This window comes from Haliaeetus albicilla, chromosome 2, assembly GCF_947461875.1.
Source record: "Haliaeetus albicilla chromosome 2, bHalAlb1.1, whole genome shotgun sequence".
Lineage (NCBI taxonomy): Eukaryota > Metazoa > Chordata > Aves > Accipitriformes > Accipitridae > Haliaeetus > Haliaeetus albicilla.
The window spans coordinates 14,739,315-14,761,481 of NC_091484.1; the positions used below are offsets into that span (position 1 = coordinate 14,739,315).

General features: G+C 40.6%; 1 protein-coding gene across 6 annotated transcripts in view; it reads right to left on the reverse strand.

Annotated features, from left to right (window-relative positions):
- Positions 1-22,167, reverse strand: part of PTPRT (protein tyrosine phosphatase receptor type T) — a 501,782-nt gene that overhangs the window by 15,631 nt on the left and 463,984 nt on the right. For all 6 annotated transcript variants that reach the window (XM_069807237.1, XM_069807218.1, XM_069807208.1 and 3 more), the window contains 8 exons: positions 15,274-15,350; positions 14,332-14,368; positions 12,860-12,957; positions 10,962-11,078; positions 9,505-9,659; positions 6,932-7,067; positions 5,777-5,926; positions 2,693-2,866 (listed from right to left, as the gene is read on the reverse strand). In XM_069807237.1, the coding sequence (XP_069663338.1) occupies positions 2,693-2,866; positions 5,777-5,926; positions 6,932-7,067; positions 9,505-9,659; positions 10,962-11,078; positions 12,860-12,957; positions 14,332-14,368; positions 15,274-15,350 (944 nt within the window). The remainder of the gene's footprint in view (positions 1-2,692; positions 2,867-5,776; positions 5,927-6,931; positions 7,068-9,504; positions 9,660-10,961; positions 11,079-12,859; positions 12,958-14,331; positions 14,369-15,273; positions 15,351-22,167) is intronic.

The window sequence follows — 22,167 nt, forward strand, 5'->3', positions numbered from 1 at the left end:
GCTTGCTGTTTCTCCCCCATATGAGTCAGATGTGGGTGGAAGTGCTGAGCAGACGATGCTGGGAGGCAGAGAAGGTGCTGTGCACACTCTGCACCAGCTTGCAGGGTGGCTGCACCATGCTTCTGAGTGTGCATGTGTGAGAAGGGTCATGGGCCATGAAGTAGAAAGAAGGAAAAGGAAATGATTTATTGGGAAATTATAAGTCTGGAATGGATTTTTCTTTCTTGCTACTCTGTATTTCAAACCTAGGAGCACCAGTATGGGTCAAAAGCTATGTAGTACCAGACCAACAGTGGCAACAGACTGGTAAATAAAATAGTGAATCTTACCTCTTAACTAGAGTTAAGAACATAATGTTTCTGCTAGGTTTCTTCACTGTGCACCAATACAGCAGATTGCATAATTGGCTAAGCTGCTGGCTGAAGTTAAGATGTGTTTGTGGGTTTTGCCACTAGGACAAAAAAGAAACATGCCCCACCTGTTTTCTTTGCTACAGGTGAGGAACCAGGTTCGCTGTCCTAATTTAAAGGGAAGATGACACAGAGATGTTAATTAGTCATGTAAGGGAACATGTGTAGGATCTTGGGGGAATGATGATGACAGGGACATGACATGGACTCATGTCTTTCTCCAAGCCCCATGCATTAAATGCAAACCTATAGCCACTTCTGTATGGCTTGACTCAGAGATGTGGCTAAAGTCTCTTTGTGTAAGGATTATGTTCAATTGTTTTAGGGGAAGGTGAGGGATGGTATTTCTCCTTTCTTCTTAACAAACCATTTTGCAGCTGCAAACATGGCTTTCCAATGATTCTCATAGGAAAAATCCTAAGGTCTCTTTACTTGAAAGGGACAGAGGACTTGAAAAGGAAAGGTCATGAATCTCAAAATCTGCTGGGGGAGAATTCCTCCTTTCTGTGGTCAACAGTAGCCCTTTGGCTGTAATCCCTAAAGCTAACGCAAGGCAGAAGAGGCTGGTTTTTAATGCTCTGCAGTCAACAGACTGAGATGGTCTCCAGCACAGTTTTAGCTAGGAGGCCAGACTGAGTGCTTCACCCCCTGAGGGAGGGTTCAAATGGTGTTCTGTGTCTAAGGTTAATTTTGGTGAACACAGTCCAGATTGCCTTCCTGGATCAACTCATGCTTCTAAACTCAGGCTGTAACCCATTCTAGGAGTACCATCACCCCTTCCTGCTCTACCGCTTCTTCCATCACAGCTTTCATGTAATACACAGAGCAAGCTGCAAGTCAAATAAGGTTTGGAGAGAAGTTTAAAAAAAGAGATAAACATGAAAAATCTGTAAATAAAATGATCAGCACTGGGACTGTGTTGTCAAGTGTTCCCCAGCACATGCCTGTCTTCACACAATGAAAGAATTAATGATAGTTCAAGGCAATATGGGATAGATGATCTCTTGTAAGCACCCATGCCCAAGACTGCAGACCTGAAGCTACTGGAAAAGACAAACAATTTGCAAGGTCTGTCCTCAGCAGGAATGCCTATGAAAACGTGGGATTTTGGCTGTTCCCCTCTGATTATTTGGTGGTTTTTTTCCAAAAGCTGCTGATTCCTCTATGGAAGGATAAAGGAGAGCCAGAGAACATCATAGTGGCTGAATTTCAATGACGGATGAAAAATTCCCTCGTACAAAAACTTTAATTAGCAGGAATTTTGTGGGGAAGGATACAAGTATTAGCAAAGTGATTTGAGGTAATGAAGGCTGAAATGTGCAAACACATTCGCAGTCCCAAAGAAACCAGAGGAGAATTGATTCTGCTTCTGCAGATTTGCCAAAGCACAAAACACACTTTAAAGAAAAAAAAAAAGTTTCCTTAGGCATATTTGCAATGAAAACATCACAATCTTTCTGAAAAGAATCTAAAATTATTTCTATGACCATTTGACTTAACCTCTTAAATGCAGTAGTATCGCTGTTCCCCAGAGACTAAAAGAACACACAAAATGAAAAAAGACCAACCCCAACATTCCTAGGGAAAAAATCATGACATTTCACCCTGGATCATATTTACACATACTCCAACTGCAATAATTAGTGGCTCTAAAGACATTTCTGTCCAAAGGCAGTTAGGCACCACAGCAAAAAGAAACCATCAACATAATTCACCCTATACAAATGACCCATGCTGTGAGATTCTAGCCTATAAACAAAGCAAGGGAAAATGCCTTCGCACAGTTTCATATCAACTTAACTCATGTCCTTCAGCCTTAAAGAATTTTGCACATCTGATCCCTGGACTCCCACATTCTTAACTGCATAAGTTCAAATCAATCACTTGCTCCACACTGCAAACTATTCTTTTCAAAGAGCTGACCTGGCAGTTCCTGGCAAACATTTCTCTTCCAAGTTATACAACAACCAATGTAGGGGAAGAGCTGTCCCACCACTTCTTTGTCCATCTGCCTTTCTACGATACAACCTCAGACTGCATGCTCATGAACTTCCTTGTCAAAAATTTTCCACTAATGTGAGGCAGAACTACAACGGTAGTGGGATAATTATAGTCTAGGTGACACATTTCTGTCACCTTTGCCCAGCTGGGAGATGTCAGCCCCAGAAACTGCAGGTAAAAAAGTTTTTTTGCCTTGGATCCTTTTCTCCCAGAAAAGCATCTTGAGAATGAATAAAGTCGATGCAAACTAGGATCGATGGGGACAGTGCAGTACTGCTTACATCCATGAGTGCAGCATTGATGTAGTTACTTGATTCACCATCCACAGAGATGAGGAAAGGCAGGCACCGGTCCAAGGGCAGCACATCCATGCAGCGGTTCTTGTCATGGTTCCTTGGCAAAAGACCGATGCTGCAGTCTTCTGGCCGAACACGCGGTGTCACAATATTGAGAGTCTGTGAAGGGGGGGAAGAATGGGAAGAAAGAAACAGGCTGAGTGTCTTTGAATTTACTTCCAAGAAGGATGCCATCTGCACAACACGTTTATTTTAAAGGTACTTAGACTAGCAGATCTTTGGGATGCCAAAGAATGAAAAAGAAGGAGCACTGAGGAGCTTGTTGCTGTTGCAATACGTTGCATTTTGCACATCACTCTGAGGTGCTGTTCCGAAAACCGTAAGCTCCAGCAAAAATTGAGGGGACTATACACCTTCCAACAATTTCCAGCTCTAAAACTCCACAGCAGTTAGGTAACATTTCTGTTCTTTCCTGGAGGTTGGAAATAGCTGTCACAGGTACAAGTTGCAGCTTTGACCTGGTCATGGAGTGAAACCTCCTTGTGTTTCTACCATCCCCAGGGTGGAAGTATATTCTCCCTCTTCAAGTGGATCCTGTGCAGAAGTACCCCAAGCATTCACCTGGCTCACCCAGCACGTCAGAGTGGTTTTAAATCCTCTGGTAATTCCTCAATCTATTGATTCATCTTAACAATGCATATAAAAACCTGAGAGAAAATGTTGGCTTGTTGGCGTTTTTTTTAACAGGAAGGTCTATTTGTTTCATTTATTATTTAGATTGCTGCTTTCCTTTTGGAGTGACATATAGGATGCTTCACTTATATAGTCATACCTTATCTTTGGGGTCTTGCTGTCAGTCTTTTACTGTTATCTGTCTTTCCCACAGCTTGACAAACTCTGTTTCTTTAAATCTAATTTTCTTTTTTGTTATCCATTGTGGAGGCCTCCTGACAAACCAGTCGAGGTTGGTCAGCAGGGATCAAAAACAGCAAATCAAAGTGAACACATCTTAACACTTGTTGCTTAAGTCATGGTAGATCAGTGGCTATCTGATGTCATTCTACTTTCACTTGTTATGTGTCCTGCTCCTCAGCAAAGCCCATGCAGTCATACAGTGAACTCCTCTGCAGCCATCAGAGGAACACACAATATTTAGGGGCTAAAAATTCTTACACAGAGCTTGACTTCTGCCACAGAGAGGTTATAAATGGAGAAAAGAGGAGGGTCAAACAATCCTAGATAAAGGAATGTGTCAAAGTATAAAATTTGCAATAATATACTTGCTCTAAATTATGCAGGTTCTGCATGAAAGTCCCTTTGTCTAGAGATGGAAAGCAGGCAGTCTGGCTGGGGAAGCAACATGAAATCTCAGATCTCTGACAGTGCAGATAATTAGGCAGGTGACTTGTTAGTGATTTACTCCTGTCTATTTTTTGCCCTTCCCCTCTTTCTCTTGTTTTTTTGTACATATTCAGATTACAAAAACACTCCAGAACAAGCTTTTGCATGTTCAGACAACATGTAGTGCATGAGAAATACATCCAGCCTTACCTGAGGGCCACTGGGACCTAAATAACACAAATTGCACCAACAGATCTATAGTTAGATCAACTGGTTCATAAAGATTGTAGCAAAAGATACCATCTTTTGCATTAAATCCAGACAATTAGGGCTGAAGAATGCTGTGAGCCAAAATCCTGTAAAAACAAATTCTACAACTAGACAGAGAACGCACCTCTTATGCAAAGTACAGTGGAGCACTTCCTTCTCACAGGAGCTGCCAGCCCCTGGGAGCTCAAAAGAACAAGCACACAGACAGCAAATCTCGTCTCATATCATGACAAAATAAGCCCAGCAAGTGGTGACTTTTTTTTTAATAGCATAACAGCATTTGATGAAGTTAGGCTTTGGCTCCTTCATGCCAAACGTCCAGAACCAGATGCGGTTTTACAGATCTGATATCGCTTGATAAAACCATATCTTTTTTTAATTGAACTGTCATCAGTTGGGATCCACATTCTTTATCTCACTAAACCAACCCTGATGATTCCGTGTAAGGTTTCAGATAAAAACCACACATTCTCCCTTTGCACAGAGAGGGAGGAAAAGAGGCATCTGACTCAGACTGGGGCTCCCAAAAGACATTCTCTTACTGCAAAAGATACTTTGCTGGGAAAGGGGGTGGGCACTTCCGACAATTAAAGGAATCTCCACCTTTTTACTGCTAAGAAGAACGGCCTCTTAACAAACAGCAGAGGTCTCCTCCTCTTTCCTAACTCATCTTGCCCAGATTTCCCACAATATTAAGTTTTTCCATACATCGGTGTTAGCTGAAAATCCTAAAGGGATTTACAGATGCATGGGGAATAAGACTGGAAAGCTTAGTTCAGTGTTCTGCAGGGTGAGTTCTCTACTGTGCGAGAGGCTCATGTGTCTCAAGCCCATTTATTAGGGTGGGATAAGCAATGGTGATAGCAAAAGGCAGAGTGGTCCTCATTTCATCGCTTGCCCCAGGCAAACGCCAGCACTTGTGAATTTTACTATACATCATTTCAGTTCTCACCACCAGGTACTTGGCAAAACATACATAGTGAACTGAGGGATTCACTTCATTGAAAATTAGTAATAGAGAAAGTAATGCTCACTAAGCTTACTTTCTCCTTTGTATGGAAGGACGTCAACAAGTTGATTGTCAAGACTTGGAAGCAGCATATGAACCATGAGAATGGATAATAAGGGACCTTGAGGCATAGATGTTTCTGCATAAATTACAGAGGAAAATGAACAACAGAATATTTGTTTAAATGAGAAGTATGACATTATCTCCAAAAATTAGTACCCTTGCTCTACTGAAGTGATGGGGAATTTTTTCCTTGCTGAAGGCTGAAAAGTTCATGCTCAAAAGCAAATCTCTGCTTGATCCAGTAGTAAAACAACAAAAATTAGCTGAAATCAGACCTTGGCTTGTGTCCCCCTTCTCCACTCTGTTGGAAATCATAAAATAGCACACAGAAATTGATTAAACACCTTCAATACACCAACTGCAATGACTGAGACACATGAAATTACCTGAAACTCATCTTTTATCTGGCTGGAATTGGTCTGTGGATCTAGTCTGCTGATGTTGTAATATATGGATCTGAACTCACAAACTGGAATGGCCGTGTTGCCACAGAGACATGCCTCCAAAATGGCATCATGGACAAATACATACTGCTCCTGCACAGGGGAGGGGATAAGATATTAAAATCATATTTTCAATGCAGTTCATGAAAAATCACAGGGTTGTGGGGTTTTTTCTTAAATCAAGCCCAATATGCATATTTGGCTCCATTTCGTGTAGAGACAAATTACAGAGTGTGTTACATGACAGCTTTGTGAGCATATTTCATCCATCATTGAACATGAGGTCTCATGTATTCATTTCAAATTTACAAGTAAAATGGGAAGTCACCACTCTCAGGAATGCTAGGACAAAATGGGGGTGGGCTGAGGAGGAAATCAGGGTGTGAAGCTTTTCTGTTCACAACCACGAGGCAATGGTCAGAAATGGATTGTGCTCTGCACCTATGACAACACCAGCAGAAACAATTGTAATAACAGGTCTGCTCCATCTGTCTCTTCAAAACTCCTGGACTCCTGGTATTCTGGGTAAAGTTCTTTCCCTGAACTAAATATGAGAATTCCAACAAAGTTAAAAGTCCTTCTCTGTTCCAGGTTATTGTCCTGTCCCTCAGGAGGGGAAGGCATTGAAGCACATAGGAAAAACTTGTGTAGCAAGATAAGGGTTCCACAGAAGTTTGTGCAGCTGCTAGATGCTACGTGATGGAGCAGCTTGCTTAATCAGCACCCAAAGCCTGAATCAAAAATGTTTCATTTGTTTAGTTTGCAGTTGATATAAACTAGGTACTACTCGAGTCTGCAGTATACCTATGAATGAGTCATGAGAGGATTCAGGAGCTAGCTTTTTTCTACTGTGAGAATAAAATTAATCAGCAATACTAAGACCTTAGCTTCAAGGTTTGCCCTCCTGTCTTGGAGGCCCTGAGTAGCTGCCAGTGAATGTGATTTGGTGCACATCTGGTCATGTTTAGCCACTGAAAGTTCTGTATAATCACATCACAGAGGAAGCAAGTGTTGACTTAATGAATTGCTGGGCTCCTGTTGAGCAGAGAAGCTGACAGAAAAGCAGTACTTCGTAAGAGGAGACCTGCTGGCACCTACCTCCGTCTGGACCAGATTGACCCTTTGGGATCGCAGCTCTCGCACACAGTTAAATATATCTACCACGCCTTCGTTCTCTGCCATGTCAAGCATGATGTCGATGGCAATAAAGCACCCTGTTCTCCCAGCCCCAGCGCTAAAAAAAGAAACAACAATGAGGGTCTGCATGATCAAGGGACCATGGAGGGGCAGGGCTTTATGGAGGAGAAAATCACTGTATCACAGACACAGCTGTCTTCTCTTCGAAATGGGTTGAGTTTTATGTGTAGCTAAATTAGCTTAGGATTTAAGAGATTGAGGTAAAATAATATTTCTTGAAAGTGAAATGGACCCAAGTACAGGAAAAAAAGCTTTGTGTTCCTGAACATCAACAAAAAAATTACTCTGTGAAAAAATGGTTATGATTTTACAGGTCAGTTCACCTGCACACCTCTCATCACACAGGATGTGCGAAAGCAGCCTGCAGGTTGCAAATAGACACAAGTCCAGAAATTTTCTTCCATGGGACTCTTTAAAAGGCATGCACATGTTTACTCAAGTGGGCATAATGAAACGGGCTCAAGTCCTCCACCTCAAACATTTCCCTTTTCAATCTGGAGGAGTTTGGGTCCTGAGGAGGGTGATTTCAAGTTGTGGATTGTAAAATTATAGAGAAAGGAGCTCAAGGCTATTCAAGACCTTCAGTTTAGAACACCCTGCTGCTTGCAAGAATTAGACCATCTTCTGCAAAACTGTGTTGTCATTGTGTCCTCCTTCCCTCCTGGGAAATCATCCAAGCTGTTTAGGTGTGAAGGATAGAGAGAGGAGAACATCTCTTCACATTACTCTGAAGGAAGAAGGAAAACTCAGCTCAAATCAGGGAGACTTCAGTTCCATGAAAACTCCAGCAGAGCTGAACGCAAGGAGATATGAATGACCATAAATTAATGGACCAGATTAATCAACTGCTGAATAGAGAGAAGATATTTTTCATTTGCAGAATTTTAATGAATAAGTGGCATTTCCTCTCTCTTTATCTCTCAGCTTTTCAGAATTTTAACAAATAGTTATAACATTTCTATATTTAGAGGATCCTGGCACTTCATAAATATCGAACAGTGATATTATCCAGCCAGGCATCAGTAGGGAGAATTTGGTAATTACCACTTAAAGCAAGTCATTAAAATTCAAAAGCAGATAAATAACAGAGAGGAAATGGCATTTATTCATTAAAATGTGAAGGATGAAAAATTTCTCCTTGCTTTCTTGGTGACAATGAATCAGGTTCAGACTCCTTGCAGGGCCAGACCCATGTCATGGCACCAAAGTAGCAAATTCAGGCCCTGTGCTCTGAATGAATTCCCTTCTGTCAGCTCCTCAGGCTTTAGCTGTATTTTATTATAAAACTGATTCACTGCTTGCTAAAAGAACTCAACAAAGCAAAACACCCCCCCAACCCAAAACTGTTTTAAAAAAGTAAGATTTAATTGATTTTCCTTTTTAAAGTGGTTGTTGGATATATTCTCTCTCTCTTTCTGGTCACGCAGCATGGCACTTAGAGGTAATTGCCTGTGGACTGACTAGGGGTGAGATTTTGGGATAGCCAGCTCTGCTTCCTAGCCTTGTGCTCCAGCCACGTCTCCTTTATGGAACTTGTGCCCTGACCTGTGGCCTGAGCACTGCAGAAGTAGCTGCTACAAACCCAAACTCTGTTTTTGTAGCAATGTCTTTCCTTGCATTTGAAGCCATCTGACTGATGCCAGTCTATGTGTGTGTCTGCTTTCCCACTGCCAGCAGTATGCCTGATCACACCTCAAACTGTTAGTTCTTCATGTCAGGGACACACTCCTACATATTCATACAGTGCCTTGCAGAGTAGAGCTTTAAGCTCCGTTGGAAGAAAAGAGTGCAGAAGAGCCTTCTCTGGTAACAGCAGCAGCTAGGGAGTTAGCAAGCACATGATTCAATAGTCTCCATTTTCACAGCTGTAAACCAAGCAGCAAGGTTTCCTCAGGCATTCCCCTTTTATTTCCTGGCTGGAAGGCACGGGGCAGGTTTTCAGTCTGACATTCCCATTCCAGCTCCTGGGCTTTGAAGAGGCCAAGATGTACAACAGCTGGCATCCAGACCCAGGAAGACAGACTGACATTTCAGAGAAGACTGTTGATGCTGGTACAAAGCTGAACTGCAGTGCATGTAGGTACAGAAAAGCAAAGTTGCTTTAAAATTGCCTGTCTTTTTGTAGGCATTGTCCCTTCTGCCATGTGAGGTTTGTTGTAGATAATGACTGGAATGGCCGTCCCAGATATTTACCTTTTTCCCAGTTCTGCTATGAGCATCTAAGAGAGTACAGGCCACCAGAGAGTCTTCTACATTCAAATGGCCCTCTCTGACTTATTTATATCATCTCCAATTCATGCCAGCTAAGCTCCAGAGCTGCCACTTCAGAAAAGAAAACCAAATTCTACTTTGTTTCCTGGTGAGGCCCACAAATTATACTCTTAAGCAAAACGTAGTTGATGGTTGCCAGATGAAAAGGAAAAAGGAAAAAAGCTGAAAAAGCTGATGAGGAAAGGCTCAAAGAGCTTGCGTACCTGCAGTGCACAACAATGGGTCCTGCTTCTGGGGGATTGAGAAACTTCACTTGACGAACAAAGCCAAGGAGGCCGGTGGCATAGCAAGGAACCCCGTGGTCTGGCCAGCTGGTGAAGTGGAACTGACGAATCTCTCGGATCTCATGGTAGCCTTTCTGAGGAGACAATACAGCCTCTATTTTTCTTCCATCAGACTGCAGTCAGCATGTTCTGATCACTGCTCCTGTCCCTCATGCAGGGGACTGAACAAGCGCCACTTTGCACTCCAAGATATTTGAAGCTGAACTCCAAGTACAAATGAAGCAGGCAACACACAACTAAGGACTACGAAGGTGAATGCCAGCTCCCAATTCAAACCTGTGGTCTTAAGAGTTCAAACCCAGCTGATTAGGAACTTTACAGGGTGACTTCAGCCCCAGCACACCATGGCTGCATTTATACAGCCTCCTTTGGCGTTACTGCTATAAACCACCAAGAAGTCACTCTTAGATCCTTTTTGAGGTGTTGAAGCAACAGCTTGGGGAACGAACACCTGGAGAGTGGGCATGCCCCAGGCAACGGTAGATTTTGTGCCATCTCCTGCCACAAAATCTCAGTTTGAGACTACAGCTGGTGGTGAAAAGGGCAGAAACTGGTACCCAGACCCATTACTTGGCTTTTCTGGCAAGACCAAGTTATTGGTACATGAAAATTGACACCACTTGTATATGCCCTGCAAAGGGTAACACAGAAGTGTCAGTTAGCTGTGACATTTTATCATACAGGCAAGGTAGGCGGAATCCAGCAGCAGGTCCTCTTCCCTGTCAGATTTTGGCATTAGCATGTCTTACCAAGTTTTTCAGTGATATAATGAAATATAGAGCTGATATATTAGAAAACTGGAACAACATTCCCAGTGTGGCTGAAGTTCATTTAGCAGGAATTTTTGAAAAGCTTTAGAACCACTTACTGAGTGTTTGGAGAGTAATTTGGACAGATCTGGAATACTCTGACACTTAGACTTCCAATTTGTAATTACAAGTAACAAAAATCTTCCAAATCCTGCCTATTTGGGGATAATTTTTATGCTCTTGCCTTTATTATATTTTTATTTCTGTTGAAAGGGGACCCTATCTGGCATCCAGTTAAACTGATACCTTTTTTCATCTGTAATTTGCCACTGTGAAACACAACAGTTATTATTCCTGGCATACCATCAACTATCTGCTGGCTTTTGGATGCATTTAAGCTTCATGCACTGTGGATTCTACTTTTGTGGCTACATCAAGATGTTCATGTAAAATCATTTGTCCAAAATTGGAATCCCTGTCAAAAATCTAGGTTTCTGAAGTGAAAACTGTCCAAATACTAACAGCTCCCATCTCCAAGAGCATTCTGGATATGTTTCCCAGAGCTCACATTCCTGAACACAAATTAAGCGTTGTATCAAAATTTTGGCTGACTGAAGATTTCCTTACCTTTTGTACAGTAAATGTGCGTATGACATACTCTGCCAATGGTTCTGTCTCAATTAATGTGACTTTAATATCTCCATAGACCTCTGTGTCATCTGGCCAGTATCGAACACACTTTACCTGAGGGGAAAAAAGAAAATAAAGAGCAACTAGCTCAAGTTGAGTCAGAGCTGACCTACATTTTACTTCGCTTTCAAGCTGAAGCCAACGCAAATTGGGCTTTCTTCTGATGTACAGACCTTGTCAAAATTAACTGTATAAATTAGATCAAAATTCCTTTACTGTATATAGAAACCAGAGGGAGGATTTTTTTCAGTTCCCTCTGTTGTGAATACAAATTAAAAGGATGCATTTAGCTCCTCTTCTTTAAGATAGTCTTCCTTAAATTTCCATACATGCCCTGACCATATATCAGGTTTACAGAATACCTGGCAGTCACTACCATCATTCCTTTTGAGAAAAATTTATGCTCTTGCTATTGCTACTGTAATTCTGAACTTTCTATGTTTAGCCAAAGAATTTCAGTTCATAGGGATTGTGAGATACTTGTTGATACATTAAATTTGTTTGACTCTAAGCTTTCCTTATCAGATGTGGACACAACTTTGACATTTTACCAGCTGTGACAGGCCTCAGCTAAGGCTCAAGAAAGAAATCTCCTGATCACGTGAACATATCCCAAGCTTAGCCACTTTTAGAAGCCATGTGCAAAACTTAACGGTAGAAATTAAAACCAAGGCTGTGAAGCTATAGAGGGGATGTTTAGGCTAACAAAGACTATCAAGTTATTAAATGCTCTAGCATGAAAGAGTGGAACAGTACATAAAAGCTGAAGCAATTAGCTACTGCAAAGCAGGTTTCATGTTCCAGTTCCAGTCATAATTGGAAGGGGTTTTATAAATATTAAATATGATTAATGTAGGTTTGTTGTTTGTTTTTTTTACACAGAGGCATTTATTTCAAACCGAAGTGTCAGTAGAAGGTAAAATAGAATAAATAACAATAAATGAACAGAACCAGCTGGCATTCAACCACAAGATCCAAAGGAAATCAAATACGAAGCAGCTGAATTACTAATGGCTGTGAGTAAACTACCATTTACTTTTTTCTGATTACCAAAGCAATGGAAGATGACAAACATCAGGACAAAATTTTTAAGAGCTCCAGTTTCTGGCTAAGAATGTCTCTAAACCAAAGACCACCAGGAGTGGGAAGAATATGCTGGGGAAAGCCACCCCAGACATACCTTCTTCTTATTCCCTAAAGTCAAGCCTATGCATTTTGAGTTATACATGTTTGCTCCCATCGTGGGCTTTGGCAATGGCCTTGTGCTGACACAGGGAATTCTGGTTCATCTGAGTTCAAGAGAGTGAAGTGATGGGTGTTCAGGAGACCAACAGTGCTGAGTGGCCCCGGGATCCAGCTGTGCACAATCTCCTATCACCACAGAATAGTGATCTTCTGAAGTGATTGGAAACTCTAGGCTTTGAACTGTCATTTAAGGAGCTCTTTTGATAGTTTGAACACCAGTCACATGTTTTCTCCCCTCCGGATTTTTGTGGGTAGAGAAGTATTCAAATTATACAGATAAAGAATATTTATTACAGAAGTACATTTTTCCTTCTGTACTGAAAAAGGAGACAGTTTCTCAGTTAGCATAAATTTGTATAACTCTGCTAAAGCTGAGACTTACACCAGGAACATGATCCTTTTCAGTCTAGAAGGGAAGCAGCTAAGTATTACAAGATCTAGCATTTTAGAAAAAAAGCCAGAGTGGCTTAATTCTTTCCCTTACTACAGTAAGCAAAAGGCATTTCACTTGCTGAGCTTGCCTGAATAGCAGCACTGTGTTATACCCAGCGCTGGTTTGGCTTTATATGTTGGGAAAGTGGTACCCTTACCCTGCCCACTTCCACCAAGTTGGTGACCATGACAACACTTGCAGAGTTTTCTTGCCAAATCATTCTCCAGAAATCCTTCACTGTCTCTTGCATTGGCCCTGGGGCAGGAGAAAAGACAAAAGAACATCTTAAGAGAGTGTATCGAATACCACCAACTCTTTTCAGCTGTTCCCCAGCCATTGCCCTGGTCCCACAGAATCCTACTCTCCCTTTCAGAGCAATCCTCTGCTATTTGGGGTTAGAGACACAGAACAGCCTGGAGAGATCAGACACCTCATCCTTCCTCACAGCTGGTATTTAAGGTTCTAGCACCCTGGAAAGAGACATGATGCCTGTATCGTAAATAGTGGAGATAGTTCCAGCAGGTAATCATGTGCAAATGGTGGGACATGGATGCACCCTATAGTGAGTCTGTAATTAAGGCTGTATTGAAATTTGTACCTGATGCAGCACTAAAGTTCCTCCATTTCACATTTTAATATTTATTAATTATGAAGAAGGAAGAAAACATGCAGAAATTAGCCCTTTTCTGATGTTCCCACAGAGTGAAAAATTTCAGGTTCCAACAGCCAGACAGCCAGTACTCACAAGAGGTTTATTAGACTAGAGCGTCTCTCTGACCTTGTTTTCTTCCTCTGTTCTACACTGTAGATGAAATCCTCCTATGGACTCCTTTCGCCCACTCTGCCCATACTCCATCCTCCATGTTCTCTGCCTTGCTGCATTCCGTATACCCGTACATGCTCAAATGCCAGTTTTATTTTAATATGTTTCTTTGCTCTTTCAATACGGACAAGCCAGCAATGAAGTCATAAAGCAGAATTTAAGACTCTGCGAACATCACATTTGCAGGTACTGAATGCACAAAAATGAGGACAAATAATGGCAGACGAAGTGGTCATGGCATAAGAGTTTGGCCAGTGGTGCAGGAAAACAGCACCCTGTTGTAAAGAACAGGATTAGGGAGGTTTGTCATCTAACATGGATAGCCCTCAGCATTGAATTGTGTCGGTTTTTTCTTTTTTTTTTTTTTTTCCCTAAAGGCATACGAAACTCATCAACTAACTTACACAAGGTGGTGTTCAAATGCATTTCCTACTAGTTCCCACTAACCAAAAGTTCATCAGTCACCAGCTTATTCATCCTGCTCTCCCCAAGCAATTTCACTCCAGAAGGTAAACCCAAGCTCCGTAAAGTCCTTTTTAGTTCTAATCTCATACTTCATGCACAAAGGACACATTACAGATTGTACTGCCACCTCTAAGTCTGTAGCATTTTTTATTCCTGTAGCTGAGGTTTTGCATTGAGTGCCTTGAAGGTCTTAGAACATGCTATATCCTTCCCTTTTGCACCCCTATACCAAGTTTTCAGACATTCCCCAGAATAGAAGATGTCACCCTATAAATAGCTCTTACAACAGCCTAAAACGGCAGTGGTTTTACAAATATTTAGACATACAAGAATGAACTTGCCTTGAGTTGCAATGTAATGGCGAGGCCGGTGGTAGCCCTGGAAAAAAAGAAAATATGTGATAGTCTGTGAGATCACAGCTCAGACAAAGCACACCATGTATTTTATACTTCCCAGGTACCAACAACTGCACACTTAACAGTGTACTAACACTGGTTATCGAATGAGTGAAGATAGGCAACTAGGTTGCCCTATGATATTTTAAGCGATGGTATCTGGCTCAGGCTGAATAATAAGATCTTATTATGCCAAAGAGAAAACAGGAATGGGGCAGTTTTCACTATTTCCTCAAAGAAACATGAGCCCTGTGACTAACGTGCGGGCAACTCTGAAAACTAATAGGCAAAAAGTTGCACCTTCTGGTTTGAAAAAGAAGGTGTGCATTTGCCTCTGCATGAAAATGCTGCATATCAGTCTCATGTAACTTTATTAGGTGTATTTTTAATCCCTTAAAGAAACTCCTCTGAACGTTGTCATGTTCCTACAAATTAGGAGTTGCATACAAGAAACACATGTTCATTTGATCATTCTGTGTGTGTGAGGAAGGCTGCTTTTTGAATCTTATTTTATAAAACTAAAAAAAAATAAGTCAATCTATTTACATGCCTTCTGCACTGCAACTTTATAAGAAGTCAATAAGTCTTATGTATCTACTAATGCTATTGTGAAAGGCTGATACTGATTTCTGCATACGGCATTTAGCCCACATTCCACTTACGTTGGTGGATCTGTCAAACATAGGAAACCTCCATCTGTCCAGACTGGTCAGACAGAATAAACCAGAGCCTGAGAACCTTCTCCCTGTCACAACACAGTGTTTGTGTAATGTTCAGCTGTCATTCATATCAGATCAACAGTCTGTCCCTATGTAAGATGCACCAAATTCATAAGCAGATTGTCAGGAGGAGTGTTTTTGTCATAGTGGGAATGTCCAGGAGCCTTACATCTATGTAATTGGCGTTTATGTAGTCGGAGTGAGGGTCCCCATCCAGCAGTTGCAATCTCACTCTTGAATGATCATCTGAAAGAAGGGAAGAAAAAAAAGTGACAGTAACGATAAAGAGGACTTTGTAAATGCTTCATTTTATCCGCCGATTCCTGCAGGTGGATAACTGAATACTTACAATAATAAAAAATGAAAGAACATCAGAGATATTCCTGTTCCTACAAGCCCTTTCTTTTGTGTTTAAGTTGTAACATTTAGATCCTTAGGTTAGCGTTCATTTGTACTCTGTGTTCGTTAAATTCACTGCTATCACCATAAACCTTATTGAGCTTTTACGCAGACCAGAAATGTTGCTTGGTTAGGGGGTCTTAGGACAGATCTTTGCAGGATGTATCTCCATTACAAAAGCCATCTTCATGCCTGGAAGTAACAGCCTGCCTGCCTGCATCTGATCTGTGGAAACTGAGGCAAGAGCTAAAACTGTCAAGATCGGGATAAAAATAAATAGGTCACAACAGAGGTATAAAAGATTAAGGAAGGTAAAATGGCAAATGAAATCCTGCAAATAAGAAATGGGGCAACCCGGAAACCTGAAAGAAATACCAAAGGAAATCAGAGCAATGTTCCTTTATGCAACCCACAGAACTCATGGCAACAGAATGGCATAAAGGCAGTGTTAAAAAAAAATAGCAATGTTCATGTTTTTGAGGACTTCAAAGTTACTTTAGATAAGGCAATGAAATAACAGATATCAATCTTTTCATCTCCCAGTATGCTCTACAGTTCAGATGCAGAAAGGAACTACCCCAGCGGGCAGATTATGTCATGATTTTCCACCAAGGGAATATTTTGATCTTTCTCTGGAACAGCTGGTGCTGGGCTCTGTCACAGGAGATACTCTGTTTGCTGGGCTGTTGAGCTGATTTGGTCTGGCAATCCCAGCACTGGTATGCAATTAATTGCAGAAACACTATCTGAGGGCCAGTTGCTTGGCAAAAGCTACTGGGTTACAGAGGTCACTGCTGGGCATGCTGGGCTCATTTTTAAAGGATTTCTAAAGAAGTATAATACAAAGTCCACTAAGTTTATTTCCTCTCTACCAGCTCTGTAGACCCTAGTTCTCAGTCAGTAGAGCATTAAAGTTTAGAAGCACTTTGCAAAATACAGGCCTAAGCATGATTTACATTCAATTAAAAAGAATCATAGCAATGAAACATAAAAATATGAGGTGTGATTCTGCAGTAACTTAGTCAAAAAGGGTTTTAGTCATCACTTAATTAAACGTAGAATCAGATAACAATTGTGAAGAGAGACATGCATGCAGTTCTGAAAACCGAGATTTGGGTGTATATTAAATATTCATTCAGTTATGTAAAGCAATGTTTCTCATACACTGTTCATTCTTTGGGTGACATTTTCACACCCCAAAAATACAGCCACATCGCTGTATTTATCAAATCCCATATTTGCATTCAAAAAAGGTTACACAGGTGAATCCATCCAAAGCTCTGTTATATTTGTATTAATAAATACAACCTTCGTAGACACAGTGGAAGTAGGTATATTTCTCAGAGTGCTGATGTTGTTCCCAACTCTAGACAATTACCCGCGCTCAAGGCAACTGCACTAGGAGTTGCAGTAAATCATGTGGTTAGACAGACAACAAAAGAATTTATACTTAGAGCAATTCACAAAGACAGACAAAGAGCTGATTGAACTGGACATCTAGATGAAATACACAAAATCTCCTGTAGACAATTTCACACTTGCAATTCAAGGCAGCAAACTAAGCTAGTTAAGAATCACACAGAACAAAAGCAATGAAAACAAACCCTACAGCTAATGGCTGGGAGGGGAACATTTACTAACTCCTCTTGTGATGCCACGATATAATAACGTTATGGAAGTCTTAACTTTTGCAACAATAGAACTAAAAAGTGATGACACCAAAAATGACCCTAATGACAGGTGAAAAGAATCTCAGGTTGATTTTTTAAGTGGGACAAAGACAGTGTCTACGCATGGTGTGTAGCTGAAGTGCTCTGAATAGGCCTCAAGGAAGAACCTGCCTCTCTTCATTTAATAGAACCAAACCCCAAAATTAAGTTTCAGGTCTTTGAGCCACTCTTTAGTTAAAAACTTAGACAGGATGAATACCTCCTGAGGGAGCTGGATGTGAAAGACCTGAGAAGCAGGCTGCAGAAGAGGCCTATGCATGTAAGACAATTATGGAGGAAAAGATGCTCTGTAGCTGTAAAAAGTGTTGTGGGTTGTTGGTTTTTTTCCCCTTTAATCCAAATGTGGCTATTCTATATGTGAAAAACAGTAAAGGAAGAAGAAATTATCATTGGAAATTAATTAAATTTTAAAAAAGGAGACATTCAGATTTAGGTCCAATTATATTCGGGGGCCAAATGAAAAATACTTTTAGCTGAACTTTGCTTCAGGAAGTCAGAATTCAAAATATTTCATTGCATATTTTACAAAAATGAGATTAATTCCTGTGGGAGATTTATTTCTCTTATAAGTGTGAACAGTGCGGCAGAAAAAAAATCTGTGTATATGCTAAGCACACAAAATACTAATGATGTCTTAATGGTGTCTTTAATCTTGTTCATAAGTTTAGGAGCACAGTCTGGATAAAAGTTCATGAAATAATTTACCTTGAAAATCCCTTCTTTTCCACAAAACTTTGGAATTTGGTTTTGGTTTTTTGGTTGTTGTTTTTTTTTTTTTAACGGAGAAGGTTGCAAAACCCGATGCAACTTATTATGCTCTTAGCAGTAACAATCCTGTACTTAGGTTTTTTTGTCTACAGACTTCAAAGAGCTTTTTAAAGAACAGCAAATGTCTTCATTATATCTTCTCACAATGGTTAAAATTTATTTCTAATTCTGCACCCTATCCACTGGACTACACTAGCTAAGGAGACTACACATTTGGCATACCAAAATGAAAGCGTCACTCAACTCTTCTGTAAATTTATCAGACATCATATAACCATGTGTTACAAATGGATTATAAGAAACTTTAAAAATGGAGGGAGAAACAGAAGAAAACTTGCATGTCTGTAGCAGTCAGGACTGCAAAAAATGGAAATATACTTTAACAAATGTATGATTTTATTTCTCCCTGTTTACTATAGTCTGTATGCAAGTTAGCAGAACTCTAAATTTGTATGAAAAGTACTTTGACTGAAAATTGGTCTTAAAACAGATTTCAAAAATGACAAGAATTTCACTGAAAAGCATTGTGTTCCCATTTTAGCACACAAATGTTATCGTTTCAAACTTCTGTCAAAATTCCCATTAGTGATCATTTGAAATATCATTGCAATTTTTCCACATCTCATTTTGATACCAGCACTGGATTAATCTCACACAACTTTCACCATCTAAACATTAGGCAGCTAGTCTAAACTGGCTGTCAAGGTTCCCCACATAGTCAATGGAGAAATACAGCCATCTTTTGAAATGATTCAACCCAGTTCTGGTACGAAATGATGATTTGCCTGCTCAAGGACACACTGTCCTCCCCTTTCTATCCCCACTGATCCTGGACTGTGCCTTGAGAACTGGGTAATAGCAAGGTGTGATATATCCCATCCTCTCAGGATCACATACCATGGACATTGCACAGACAAGCAAGACTTTAGGCACTACAGAAGAAACCATGGAATAAAAATGCTTGGAAGATAGCACCCCTGTGAGTGCTGACCTCGTCCTGTAATATTATGCTCAGAAAAGGGAGAAAAGAAAAGGAAAGAAGGGAAAGAAAGTGCTCTCCTGTAAGTTGAAGCAAAACACAAGCTGATGTCTTCATTTTCTCAGCTCCAATCTGAGAGTTTTCACTCTCTTATATGTAATGACTCTAAATTTGGAGAAGATGGGGAGAAACAGAATAGAACCAAAGGTCCCATATAGCTTCTGGATGTTTTCTCTTCTTTGGAATGGGTTCAGCTCAACCCACAAAAGCTCAACATCCCTCCCCTAACAACCACTTGCTGATGCACTTTGAAGGCCTCAATATCTAGGCCCTAAAGCAAATTTAAATCACTTTGATTCAGCACATAAATGGATCCCCTACCTACCCTTGCCCCTGAAAGAAAAATCCTGCATCTCCACAACTGTCTTTGTGTTTACAGCTTTTATACCCAAAGCGCAGGAACAAACCTTGTAGACACTGACAATATAACAAAAAGTTCAAGTAGGGCAGCTCCCTCCAGCATGGCAAATCTGTGCAATCACAGTGCATCTTTCCACCAACAACAGTGGATTTCTGTAGTCATACAGACACCAAATCCACTCCTCAGCTTTTCCTTGTCTCCAAAAAACGTACCGGTGTTGCAGACTGAAGGGAACCCTGAAAAGCTGGGGTTTAAAGCATGAGAGAGCTTAGAGCTCTCTTGCATCTCCTCTCCATGAACGGACTTAGCCTCATCTGCAGTTTTGGTTTGCAAATGTAAGAACAGCAGATGATGGGGCTGGCAGTAAGATCTAGGTTTTCATAGAGAGGCATGATGTTAAAACAGCCCTGGGAAAGCAGTGAGCCACATAAAACAGTCCTGTAAGTGTACTATTACCCAGAAGGCCATAAAGACAAGATATAATCTGCTGTGATTCACTGAGCAATGCTACTTATTGCAAGAGCTTACAAACCCACATTTTAACAAAAGTCTTGGATGCAGTTACAAAAGTTAGATCAAAACCTGACTTTTCAATTCACTCCCCAAAAGGCATGGGATATCTTGTTCCAGGAGTGATGAAATGGTAACTGTGGTTAAACAAATAATGTTAATTGCCATCTGCAGCCTTTTACCAAACAAACTGGTAGGAGCAATTGGTGCATGCTCAGAGTTTTACCCACAATTACAATTCTAGTACAACAAAGCAGCTAAGGGTGTAATTGTTTTCCACCTCCCCTCCTCTGCTCGGGCTTTTGCACAGTTTGTACCCACTGAGCACAATTCGTTTTCAGAATCTGCCAGAGGGAACTACTCTCCTGCTATTCTCAGCTCTGCTATCAATTCTTTATTCTGGATCCTGTCACTGCCTTTACTCAGGAAAGTTGTCCAACATCACCCATCAGTAGGGTCTGGCTCAAGGCTTAGCCAGTGACACCACTGATAATTTCCAAATGGTTTTACAAAATGTCTGATGAATGATATGCGCCTTCCTTAGGCATCCTCCCTTCCTTCTCCCTAGCCTCTTCAAAGTAAAGCAAGGATTTCACTCCATTTTATCACTCTTTATTGCACATTACTAAATTCTCCCTGCTGTCTTTTAGAAGACCTGTTGTCTCCTCCTCAAACTCTTTGTTCTGATATATATTTGAAGTGAAGAAAACCCACTCAGCTTTGTTATTTATTTCAGCTCTTCTGCATCCTTCCTCTCTTTCACTACCTTGCTTTCTTTATCTATGCCTTTCCACCCTCTCAACCTCATTCTGAAATCTTTCCCAACAGCCCTCAAACTTGAGCTTCTTTTCAGATGTTTTATACCGTGCAGATACTTCTTCCTTAACTTTAATTACATTTTGCATTCCCTTATTCAGGTGCATCACCTCCTATCTGTATTGCTACTGTATTTATATTTATAGGTAAAAGGCTAACATCACTCTTCATTAGACAACAATTCATCTTTGTGAACACCCTCCCTTTAGATAATACCCCATTTATCTTCCTTGATTTTGCTTCCTTAATTTCTTCTCACATTTCACTTGGAGTTCAATGTTTTCTGTGTGACCACCTTCAACATAAATTAGATGGTGGCTATTGCACACAGTCTTGTCTCTTTTCACCTCCACTTTCACATCATGTTAACTGCTTCCTCAAAATCATATGGAGAAACAGAGAGTCTTTCATGTTTCCTTCCTTATACTATGGCACTTTCATCTTCAATCCAGTATGTAGTTGTTATAGTTGGATGATTCATCTGTCTTAGACTAATTTAATCCAAGCTAATCATATAGACAGGTAAACTGAATCTCTGTCTGGAGCTATCTCTCTTTGCCACTAGGAACACAGGAAACTTACAGCGAGGTGGAGCTTTTAGGCAGCTGAAGTTAAGGGAGACGATTTTCACGCTAACTGTAATACTCTGGTACTATCACTTCCATTTTCCACATGGAGAAACAAAGACTGATGGAACTGGTGACCTGCTCACAACCAATGCAGAAAGCCAGCAGCAGAACTGGGATCAGATCAGGGCTCACAACCTTCTGATCGTCTGTTTCCAGATTTCTTCATCTTTACCATGGGGTCCCTGAACTGAGCTGTTCTATGCCATTCCCCCAAAACTGTTATATGAATAATTTCTTTCAAGTCTTAAAAGAAAGAGAGGAGTAGTTACGTGTGAGATGATCTTCCTTTGTGGCCAAGGGTTTTCTTTTAATTCTTTAGTAAAATCTGTTTGTTCTACGGGAAATACATATTTAACGTGAGAAAAAATACAGTACTAAATACATCACTCAGCGTGACTTAATTTTGTTCTTATAGCATTCTATAGATTTATCCAGTCATGAAAATTGATGGCACGTTCATTTATTTTCTTATTCCTTGTTCTGATGGTCTCAGGCCTGGCTTCTTCAACTTGATGCTGCTCAAAAGCCCTTAAAAAGAATTATTTCTCACCTCACCTCCTCTCCCCAGTCATCATAAGGAATAATGAAACACTGGGGTAAGCTGCCTGAAGAGCTTGTGGAAAGCTAAACTTTGGAGATCATTAGGAAGAGGCTTCACAAATATCTGATAAAAATGACAGAGGTCAATCTAGTCCTGACTTGGAGAATAAAGCTGACCTAAATGGTTTTATGGAGTTCTTCACTGCCCTGGAGTTCTGCAGTGTATCAATATTCCTATAACATCAACAGTAACTGGCTATTGAAAGAAGTA